Here is a 12,194-nt window from a genome sequence, read left to right as displayed (position 1 = left end):
CCATTGCGGCATTCCCTGTGTGATTTTGGGCTATACAAAAATAAACTGTATTGTATTGTATTGTATTTATTCAAAATTGAAACTGAAATCTCTCATTTATGTCAGTATTCAGGCCCTTAATTCAGTATTTTGCGAAAGCCCCTTTGACAGCGATTCCAGCTTTGAGTTTCCTTAGTAAATCTCTATAAGCTTTGCACATCTGGATTTGGACAGTTTATTCCATTCTTCCTGGTAGATCCTCTCACGCTCTGTTAAACTGAATGGGACACATCTGTGATCTGCCATCTTCAGGCCTCTCCACACGTGTTCTTTGAGTGTCACTGAGTGGCCCAGACTTAAATACCAGAGACTTGTCCCAAGCCACTGCACCATTGCCTTGGCTGTATGCTTCAGGTCCTTGGTGTACTGAAACTGTTGCCCCAGTCTAGGGACAAGGAGGGGGGCACGGCAGAGACAGATCTTGGATGGTAGTCCAGTCCATGGCAGTTTCAACTGACGCTCATGTTGTCACCTAAAACCGAAATCTGGGCCACCTTGGAATCACCAATTAACCACCAAGTCTTTGGAGATGTTACAGAAGAAAGAAAGAAAGAAAGAAAGAAAGAAAGAAAGAAAGAAAGACACACTTGTCAAAATGTGCAAATTTTCTAATTATGTTGTCTCCATTTGCTCAGCTATGCGCGCGCATTCATAATAAAACTAAAGCAAACACATCTGTAAATCCTTAGAGTGCAGTTTCTTAAATTAGAACACTAGACGAGAACAGGCCATTCAGCCCAACAAAGCTCGCCAGTCCTGTCCACTTATTTCTTCCAAAAAAACATCAAGTCGAGTTTTGAAAGTCCCTAAAGTCTTACTGTCTACCACACTACTTGGTAGCTTATTCCAAGTGTCTATCGTTCTTTGTGTAAAGAAAAACTTCCTAATGTTTGTGTGATATTTACCCTTAACAAGTTTGCAACTGTGTCCCCGTGTTCTTGATGAATTCATTTTAAAGTCACCGTCTTGATCCACTGGACTAATTCCCTTCATAATTTTAAACACTTCAAGCAGGTCACCTCTTAATCTTCTTTTGTCTAAACTGTAAAGGCTCAACTCTTTTAATCTTTCCTCACAACTCATCCCCTGTAGCCCCATAATCAGCCTAGTCGCTCTTCTCTGGACCTTTTCTAGTGCTGCTATGTCCTTTTTGTAGCCTGGACACCCAAACTGCACACGGGACTCCAGATGAGGCCTCACCAGTGTGTTATAAAGCTTATGCGGAACCTCCTGTGACTTGTACTCCACACATCAAGGCGCTATATAACCTGACATTCTGTTAGCCTTCTTAATGGCTTCTGAATATTGTCGGGAAGTCGATAGCTTAGAGTCCACTATGACTTCTAAATCCTTCTCATAAAGTGTTCTCTTGATTTTCCAACCACCCATTGTGTATTCAAACTTAACATTTTTACTTCATATGTGTAATTCTTTACATTTACTGACATTAAATTTCATCTGTCAGAAATCTGCCCAATCCTGTATGCTGTCCAAGTCCTTCTGTGATGATATAATGGATTCCAAATTATCTGCTAATCCACCTATCTTGGTATCATCTGCAAACTTAAAGAGACCCAAACTGGGTCGTTTGTAGCAGCGTTTTGGATCGCCGCGGGCAGTTTAAGCAATCAGCATTGGTCCGTTAAGATTTTCGGGGTCGATTCTCCAAGGGGACCCGCCATCTATGACTGTAGACGGCGATTCTCCAAGGGCTACCCACCTCCTGTCACGGTCTGGGTCTCGAAGACCCTAAGAAGGTCAAATTGGGATCGCGAGAAAAAAAAGGTTAAAGAAACACGGACTTAGATTCCACGAAAGTCCGCCCAGCATCCTCCATCTTGAGATTCTTTGTTTTCAACATCAATGTTTTGAGTCGCAGGCTTTCGCCGGTGGGTCGCCAGTTTCTATTGTTTATAATGTTAGCTTGTCGCGGTGGGTCGCTGTCCCCTTCCCGTTCTGACGATTGCGCTTCATTCACCCACGGGCAAGGGAGAACTTCACAAAGGTTTGATATTCGTGCTCAATTCAGCAAGACATTTACATGGAAAAAAGTGAAAGTTTGAGAAGCACGGCTGCAAATAAAAATCTATCTATCTATAGTGCCTTTCACAATATCTATCTGTCTGTCTGTCTGTCTGTCTGTCTATCTAAGCACACTTCTGACCGGATAATCTTTTTTCCTCTTATGCTCTCGGAGTCATTTAAATCCAATCACTCAAGAGCGGTTTACTTGCACCATCCTGTAACTGCCAGACCGCACGGCAGGTGCCAGCTGTGGACGGAGCGCATGCGCCAGCCAGCTATCTGCCGCCACGCCCGCTTGTCCACCTGATTCCGGTTAAGTTAACTGATCGTTTCGTCGCGCCCTCGGCGCAGTGGTTAACACATCAATAAATCATTTGTGATTTAACCGCCACGCTGTAACCCATAGAAGCGGGGCGTCGGCGTTACTGCGGCAACGGGGTCTCTCGTCACGGAATTGACGGCACAGGTGACAGAAGGTGGCGCATACTGGTCCGGAGCGGCAGCAACTCAGGTCAGAGTTTGTACATTTATTTCTCTTTTTTTTATAGCATAGTATATTACAGTATAAGATTTTCAAAACCATTTGATCTAGTTTTGGATTTTTGTGACTTTACCTGGGAAGGGGCGGACTTGGTTGTGCTGGCCGTGGGCTTGAAGCATTTTGCGGCCCCGCCCAGCTGTTCTGAGGGAACCACGGACAAAATGAAAATGTAACATAAAAGCATAGGAGTCGCCTGAACTGAAATAAGCAGAACACAGGAACAGCCAGTAGTTTGAGTGTGCAACAAGAGCATGGAGAGCAGCAATAAAAATAAATAAATAAAAATAGAAACCGCATCTGATATTATGAGGGAAATGAAGAAAGAAAGAAAGAGAGAGAGGGAGGGAAAGAAAATGCAATGTGGAAGTTTAGGAGTCTACTTGATAGCCATCAGAGTACAGGATGCGATGTCAAATATTAAAAACAAAGAGAGACTCTTCCATTGTCTAGAGCAGGGGTGTCAAACTCTAGTCCTGGAGGGCTGCAGTGGCTGCAGGTTTTCATTCTAACCATCTTCTTAATTAGTGACTTGTTTTTGCTGCTAATTCACTTCTTTTGCCTTCATTTTACTTAACTTGACTCAGGCCCCTTAGTTGTTTCTTTTTCCTTAATTAGCAGCCAAACAATAATGAGACACAAAAGGAGCCACCACATGACCAGCTCATCTGTGTCTGTAGCGCAATATCTGAAAATAAAGGTGAAGGTCTCAGTAAGATTGATCTCTCAGGTCTTAGAAAAAAAACAGAAAATCAATGTCTACTGTGGCAGAATGAGAGCAGCAACAAACCATGGAATAATCGGTTTAATTAACAGCAAGATCTGGCTCCTCTTTAAGAAACTGGATGGAGTGAAATTGGTTGGCATTTGAAGCCCCAAATTAGCTGGTCAACCGTTGATTTGTTTCACATCTCATTTGTCTTTGGCTGCCATTTAATGATGAAAATATTCAATTGAGAGGACTGAATCCTTAAAAACTGGGCTATTAAAATGAAGGGAAAAGAAGTTAATTGACAGTGAAAGCTGGTCACTGATTAGGAAAAGGGTTAGAATGAAAACCTGCAGCCACTGTGGCCCTCCAGGCCTGGAGTTCGACACACGTGGTCTAGAGAGAGAGAGAGAGACGGAGAGAAGGAGGGGAAATATTTAAAAATATCATTCTAGTACAAAATTATTTTCATGATACCAGGTATTATCAGTTGTTAAGGTAAAACAAGAAAAACCTGAAAACAAAATTACAAACAAATAAAAATTGGCTGGTTTGTTTGTTGTCACTTTTGCCAAGCTACCAGTAACCGTGGGATGCTCGTAACGTTTAATCGTCAAATAACCTTTGGAAACAATAAGTTCTTATTGTTAGAAACATTCTGCTCAGATATATAAAGTGTAGAGAATATCTCTGTCAATGCCTCAAAATATGATTTTATTTTCAAAAACGGATTTCTCACTTTGTGCGAAGTAACAGGTAACAAAATGCGAATACCTGAAAAGGGAAGGCCATGGGTCCTCTTTGGTGACTTGTCCTGTGATTTTCATTTACATAATCTTCGCAAATAAAAGCTGTCAGAGGCCAGTGAAGTCGAATAGTCTGACATACCCAGCTAGTCCACGACTCACCCCGACAACATTAAAACGACTTTTAGTCGTACACGCTAGTCGTTTAAAAAAGAAGTTGAGTAAACGTTTTTTCAGAGTGATTCCATAGAGGATGTGGCCACTAAGGGGCGCCCCAAACACCAGACACCACCCGGCCGGACACAGCTTCGAGGTTAAATAAAGGGTTAATTATTTTATTATAATTGTATTCAACACAGCACCTCTGTCTCCTTCACCTCCTTGCCCACCGATTCCATCTCTGATGTAGAGGAGGGAGCTTCTTTTATGCTGGACCATGCTGACTTTGTGTTCCTTTATTATTTTTTAATACATTGTGTTTGTGAGGTCTAAAACATCCGTGATCCTTATTAACAGTAAAGGGTTAACGAGGGTCAAGCGGCAGGAATACTTGCCTGACAAAACAAAGACTAAATATTATGTTATACATCTTGATTTATTTTGCCCACAGGGCTCTGGTTAGCCCGTCCATAAGTTCTGCCATGGGTATGAGACCAGAACAAACCTTGAGGTGGGCAGCAGTCACTTCAATGCCAGGGCCAATTAACTAAACCTACATGTCTTTTTGGGATTTAGGAGGAAAATCAGTGCACACAGAGAAAGAAGCTGCAGTGTCCACATGGACAAGGCCTGAATGTGGGATATGACCCAAGGAGGCTGGATCTGTGAGGCAGCAGCGGTAACCACTGCGCCACCAGGCTGACTTTGTTATTCATTGTTTTTTAATATATTTATGAGCAGTGTAACCATAAGGGAGCACCCCTGAGCCCCAAACCTCACACACAATATTACCGAACACCATTCCAGGTTCAAATAAATAATATTTGTTTGTCAAAAACACGTTTCCAATAAATCACCAGCTGAAAGATCAATACCAGAATGCAATAAGTAATCGATTTTTTTCACTGCTTCCTTCCTCCAAGTGAGTGTCACCTGCTGCCTCCTGACTCTGATGTTTTGAACTCAATCCGGGATCTTCTTCTGGTATCACACACAAGTGGTCCAGTGCCCTTCGGGGTCATGTGGAAACCCGGGCAGCCCTCCCCTGACAATGCCCTTTTCCGGAACCCAAAGACCCCGACAGGCCTGTGCTTCCAACCCCCAATTCTCTTGCTAGTGTCATAAATGGGTTCATCCTTGAGGAACACTACCACCTGCTGTGTGGGGGAATGAACTTCTCTCAGCACCTGTGTCCACTCAGTCCATCCATTATGGTCTCCTGGCCGGACAACAAATCCTCCTCCACACTGGTCAGGATGCCTGTTCTTCCTCCAGGACACTTAAATAGCCCCTCCCACAGCTGAGCTCTGTTGGGGTCACTGTTCGGTCCCATGAGGGGGTACTAATACTGCATTGGAGGTCCTACGCTGTCCAGCCCCAACATGTCCTCTGATGGTAGGAAAAAGAGCACAATTGGCAGATTGCGACATGTTGCTAATAATTTTCTCCCCATTGTGTTTGTCGTAGCTGCCATTCCAAAGTTGGTTCTTCAGTTCCCGATGGGTTGTTGTAAAGGACAATGTCTCCATTGATGTCCTCATTCCTGACATTCAAATCACTGTTCTTTTTGTGGGAAATAAATGACCTATTTTCCTAAAGTAGAAAATTAACCTTAGCAGAACTCTCCCCTTTAAATGGCTTCTCCATCTTGCTCATGCATGAGCTGATATGGCCAGAGCAGGTGGAGACATATGGACACATGACCTCAATAGGCTTATCCAATTGGATGCATTCTCTTTTTTGGGTGAGTCTTCAGGTTTATGTAGCCCTCTCCATTGTTCTTTGTTGTTTTTGGGCTGTTTGGACATCCATTCACCATCTTTGAGGTCTTTACTACAGTATGAGAATGTTTCAGATTCACATCCATCAATCTGATTGAAGCAGGCGCTACTTGGTCCTCTTCAGAAATGTCCAGAACCCCTTTGCACTGCCTGATCTCCGTCGCTTGAACTGCCACTTCAGAGACATGAGACTCGGAGGAGTTAAAAATTTTAAAAATGTGTGGCATAGGTATTGGAACGAGTGTCCATTAGTTCCCTCCAGTTCTGTCAGGAGCTGTGCTTCCTCCATCGCACTTAGAGCAGTAATAGCCAAATGATTATATTTATGATGCATAAAAAAGTATTACATAAATTTGTGTAAAGATTTATATTAAAGATTGTATGCTGTGGTGTGCTGGGCTGGTAACATCACTTCAAGAGAAGCCAACCGAACCAACAATCTAATTACAATTACAGGCTCAGTTATGGGACACACTCTGGACCTCCTGGAGGTCCTAGTGGAAGAGTAAATTAAAAGAAATGTGAGTGCCATTATGAACAACGCTGCACATCCTCTCTGTGATATACCAACACTGAGGACTTGCCGTCAATAAATCATTCAACAGAAGTGTGAAAAGCAATTTATAAATGAGAGAGAGATAGATAGATATAGATCTGAAAGGCACTGTATAATAGAGAGAGAGACATTAAAGGCACTATATAATAGTGTGGCGAGCGGCTGGGGGTGGTACCCAGCTGGGACACCCGGAAGGACCGAAGGAGGGATTATACCTCCTCTGGACCACGAGAATGGGGCGACCACCCTGATGACTATAGGAACCATGGGAACGAAGCATGGAAGCTCAACCCTATTGGGGCCCGTGGTCACCGCCAGGGGGCACCCAGATGCCTGAAGAGCCCTGGCCCTCAGCACTTCCACCACACCCGGAAGTGCTGGAGGGATGAAGACCAGGGACACCTGCAGTGCTTCCGGGTGCACAGCAGGCACTTCCACCACACCAGGGAGTTCCAGCAGTAGCTCATTGGGAGGCACCTGGAGCACATCCAGGTGGATATAAAAGGGGCTACCTCCCTCCATTCGATGGCTGGAGTTGGGTGAGTGAACCTTTGGTGTCTGCCTGTCTGTGTCTGGGCCAATCTCCACAATAGATTGATCGATATTAAAGGCACTATATAATAGATACATACAAAAGGCACTATGTAATACATAGATAGATATTAAAGGCACTATATGATCGATAGATGTAGATATTAAAGGCACCATAGTAGATAGTAACGGCACTATATGGTATCCGCTTCCAGTAATCCTGAGGCAGCAAAGCTCCTTGAAAGTTTTCAGAATGAAATGAGGCTCCATACTGTAGTCTCTAATAAAAAAGCACATTACCTGAAGTGGAGAATTCCGTCTTTGGTGGGGTTGAGAAAAGCTGCTTGAAAAGATGTCTTGAAATGCGACATTGTCGTATTGTTTTAATCAGATATTGCAAAAAAAACACAAATATATGTTTTCACTACTACTGTATAAAATGTTGTGCTGGTGTTGCGTATGCATATTGTGTTTTAATTGTATTGACCTTGTTATGTGTATGGATGAAACACCAAGAGAAATTCCTTGCAGTGGTGTTGCTGGACAATAAAGTTCTGTGCAAGTTCAGCACCTGCGTAATTCAATCAGTAAACCCGTCTTGATTTTATATAGCATTTTACGCAGCGTGCATTACCAGTAAGGACTTTTTTGCCCCATTAACATTACAAGGAGTAAACTATTCCTTTGATTTTTCTTTAGAGGTTTGAACATAGACAAGATAGAAATCCCCTCCAGCTCGTTCATCAGAAGAAACAGGAATGGCTGGCACCACTCGTCACGATGTTGAATTGATCCAGAGATCCAAGCAGCAGCTGTCCCAGACCACAGACCCCATCGAGAGGCTACGGCTGCAGTGTCTCTCCAGAGGCTCCTCTGGCATCAAGGGTTTGGCACGGTAAGGAAAGAAGCACCACATCGGGCATCTTATTTGCATAATCCACCTGAAGCATTCTAACAAGTGTTCTGCCCCCAACTGCCAGATGTGGTGCCCACCCTTCAAACACTCCCACTGGCACACAATGTTTGTTTCCATTTAGTCTTGTAACAAAAGCACAAAACGATCGAAAGAGGTTTGGTAGCACAGTGGCGAACCCCCATATTGAAATGAAAAGGTGAGAATATTTTCATAGAGACAGGCTCAAGATGGAGGCAGATCTGATTTTTAAAAGGGCAGGAAGGGGCAGGTCCAGGATGGAGGACGATGGAATTAATGTCAGAGGTAGCTAGGCTGTCAGTCTTCCATCCTACAGATGGAAAAGTCCTTAAGCAACAACACCAGCCCCTGGTTTGCAGGGTCATTGCCATCACCAGAGCCATAAGGTGTCTACCCTGTGCACACGTGTGACGATCTTTTGGGTACAAATATGAGCCTCGTAAAGTCAATGTGGGCTGTGAAACCAGGGCTGTGGAACAGTGAGCTGACCACTGTGCTACCTAAAGGATCATGTGTTTCATAAAATTAGCATCAATCATATAAATAGTCAAGCAGTTGTTTATGAAACTTTACATTTATACCTTTTGTGTGTGGCAGTAACACCAATAGAGCAACTTCACTGCAGTCCTCGGGCACCGGTAGCTCACAGCACAAGTGCCAGAACAAATGGAGGTGTAGGTGAGGTCAGACGTATCTGGGGACAACTCGCTAAAAAAGTCTGTAGTGGATGGCGGTGAAGCTTTATAACACACTGGTGAGGCCTCGTCTGGAGTCCTGTGTGCAGTTTTGGTCTCCAGACTACAAAAAGAACATAAGAGCACTAGAGAAGGTCCAGAGAAGAGCGACAGGGCCGAGTCCAGGGCTACAGGGGATGAGTTATGAGGAAAGATTAAAAGAGCTGTGCCTTTACAGTTTAAACAAAATAAGGTTAAGAGAGGACACCTGACTGAAGTGTTTAAAATTATGAAGGGCATTAGTCCAGTGGATCGAGACTGTGATTTTAAAATGAGTTGATCAAGAACACGGGGACACAGTTGGAAACTTGTGAAGGGGAAATTTCACACAAACATTAGGAAGTTTTTCTTTACACAAAGAACGATAGACACTTGGAATAAGCGAAAATCCCGAATTATCCGCAGGAGAACTTATCCATGAGTATATACAGTAGTTATATTTATATAAGGGTAGTACGGTGGCACAGTGGGTAGACCTGGGTTCGCTTCCCGGGTCCTCCCTGCATGGAGTTTGCATGTTCTCCCCGTGTCTGTGTGGGTTTCCTCCGGGTACTCTGGTTTCCTCCCACAGTCCAAAGACATGCAGGTTAGGTGCACTGGCGATCCTAAATTGTCCCTAGTGTGTACTTGGTGTGAGTGTTCACCCTGCGGTGGGCTGGCACCCTGCCTGGGGTTTATTTCCTGCCTTGCGCCCTGTGTTGGCTGGGATTGGCTCCAGCAGACCCCCATGACCCTGTGTTAGGATATAGCAGGTTGGATAATGGATGGATGATTGACGTATTTAAAATTATGAAGTGAATTAGTCCAGTGGATCGAGACTGTTGTTTTAAAATGAGTTCATCAAGAACACAGGGACACAGTTGGAAACTTGAAGGGTAAATTTTGCACAGGCATTGGGAAGTTTTTCTTTACACAAAGAACGATAGACACTTGGAATAAGTGACCAAGTAGTGTCCTAGACAGTAAGACTTTAGGGACTTTCAAAACTCGACTTGATGTTTTTTAGAAGAATTAAGCATATAGGACTGGTGAGATTTGTTGGGCTGAACGACCTCTTCTCATTCCAGATTGTTCTAATGAAACCTGCTGCTGAAATGGCTCCGCCCACAGCATTTCTTCCTAAAAACCCGCCCACAATTTCCTCCAGTTCATACACTTTAAACTGCCAGGGTCACAGTGTCCCATTTCTACTAACGTATATTACAAAAATGCATAATATAACTACAGGAAGATGGTTAGGTAAACTTTATTAATCCCATGGGGAAACTCGGATACAAACGGCAGCAGAAACATAAAAAACAAGGATACAGACACACGGGACAGATAATACAGCCAATCAATCAAGAAAAAACCTTTCCAAATATCACATTATTGTACAGGTGTTACTTATTTTACTCACTGTTTTGTCCTTTGACCCAACATATCCTTTAGTAGATTTTACTCTTCATTGTTTGTTCACAGGCGGCACGGTGGCACAGTGGGTAGCGCTGCTGCCTCGCAGTTGGGAGATCTGGGGACCCGGGTTCGCTTCCCGGGTCCGCCCTGCGTGGAGTTTGCATGTTCTCCCCGTGTCTGCGTGGGTTTCCTCCCACAGTCCAAAGACATGCAGGTTAGGTGGATTGGCGATTCTAAATTGGCCCTAGTGTGTGCTTGGTGTGTTTGTGTGTGTCCTGCGGTGGGTTGGCACCCTGCCCAGGATTGGTTCCCTGCCTTGTGCCCTGTGTTGGCTGGGATTGGCTCCAGCAGACCCCCGTGACCCTGTGTTCGGATTCAGCGGGTTGGAAAATGGATGGATGTTTGTTCACAAGCTGTAAAAACTTCCTAAATGTCATCCGTTCAAGACCAACATCATCAGTACTACATGTTAAGATGGCTAATCAAGGTAATAAAGGTTTGGGGTAAAATAACTCATCCAGGGCACCTAAAAAGTGGTCTCAAACTCAAATTAAAGGCACAGCATTGGCTCAGCACTTGAAGACGTTGTGACGGTTTGGTATACCAAGGCAGGTGCGACACCACTGAACACCTCAACACAAGTGTTTAATTTGACGCAAATCCCTGCAGCTTCAATACTACAATGAATTGCTGTCTAGGAAAGCTGACACAATGGTCATTTTTATTAAATATATTTTCATTATGTAAAAATGCATTAAAATGGATAAAAACAGTTGAAGATTTTGTGTTGGGTAGCAATCCAGTCTGGATGGAGGCTCATCCGTATGTCTGATTGGGTCATTTGCCCTTATTACCCCAAAAACGTAGCTGTTAACTGCAGTATTGTCTTTTTTGCCGTGAGTTCCATGGTGCACCTTCTGAAACAGACCTCCGCCTCTACTGGTTCAGACATCCCAGTGCAGTCCTCCTAATCCTGTTCTTTTCTTTCCAATCCACTTTAGGACTTTCCGTATCATGGATGACGATGGAAGCAAAACTCTAGACTTTCAAGAGTTTCAGAAAGGCTTGAATGACTACGGTGTGCCACTGAAGAAGGAGGAGGCCATGGAGATCTTCCAAAAACTGGACAAAGATGGCAGTGGCACATTGGACTTCAATGAGTTTCTCGAAGCTCTCAGGGTGAGTTTTGTGCTCTTCAGTGATTTCCTGATTTATTCCCCCATTTTGGTCTCTGATGATTTTCCTTTTGGTCATTTAGACAGATGCCATATATACTCCACGATCATAAAATCAGACCCCGACTTATACGCCTGTTCAAAAATCCATCCATCCATTTTCCAACCCACTGAATCTGAACACAGGGTCACGGGGGGTCTGCTGGAGCCAATCCCAGCCAACACAGGGCACAAGGCAGGGAACCAATCCCGGGCAGGGTGCCAACCTACCGCAGGACACACACAAACACACCCACACACCAAGCACGCACTAGGGCCAATTTAGAATCGCCAGTCCACCTAACCTGCATGTCTTTGGACTGTGGGAGGAAACCGGAGTGCCCGGAGGAAACCCACGCAGACACGGGGAGAACATGCAAACTCCACGCAGGGAGGACCTGGGAAGTGAACCCAGGTCCCCAGGTCTCCCAACTGCGAGGCAGCAGCGCTACCCACTGCGCCACCGTGCCGCCCCTGTTCAAAAATATGACAATTTTTTTTTTTTATTACATTATTGTTTCCTCCAATATTGCACCAGTTTCTCAGACGCATCAAATTTTGTTGCAGCAACACAGTTACCAATTTCTTTCGCTACTTCCAACGACATTTAATTTAAAACCAGCTTCATATTTTCTTCTGATTGAACGCTCCATCGTAGATAAAGGAGGCTCTTATGAGGGCATGAGATACAAAAAACACAAAATAGTGCAAACGTCACTTCGGAATAGTTCGGGTATTACCATGTGGTCACGTAGGCACAATAGAGACAGATAGAAGTTAGGAGCACACGCTGAAACGGCGCATTGCTGCACCCACATAGACAATAAAGCTCC

At 44.1% G+C, this 12,194-nt stretch overlaps 1 protein-coding gene across 2 annotated transcripts in view; it reads left to right on the top strand.

Moving 5' to 3' along the window:
• Positions 1–2,355: 2,355 nt before the first annotated feature.
• The window catches only part of LOC114662854 (calcyphosin-like protein), a 34,121-nt gene continuing 24,282 nt past the window's right edge, over positions 2,356–12,194 (top strand). The window contains exons 1-3 of one of the 2 annotated variants that reach the window (XM_051935031.1): positions 2,356–2,575; positions 7,784–7,979; positions 11,149–11,326. In XM_051935031.1, the coding sequence (XP_051790991.1) occupies positions 7,843–7,979; positions 11,149–11,326 (315 nt within the window). In that variant the 5' untranslated portion in view covers positions 2,356–2,575; positions 7,784–7,842. The remainder of the gene's footprint in view (positions 2,576–7,783; positions 7,980–11,148; positions 11,327–12,194) is intronic. The other variant, XM_051935029.1, reaches the window with a different exon arrangement.

The sequence above is a fragment of the Erpetoichthys calabaricus genome, chromosome 12 (genome assembly GCF_900747795.2).
Source record: "Erpetoichthys calabaricus chromosome 12, fErpCal1.3, whole genome shotgun sequence".
In the NCBI taxonomy this organism is placed as follows: domain Eukaryota; kingdom Metazoa; phylum Chordata; class Cladistia; order Polypteriformes; family Polypteridae; genus Erpetoichthys; species Erpetoichthys calabaricus.
This window is presented reverse-complemented; position numbering and strand designations above follow the sequence as displayed.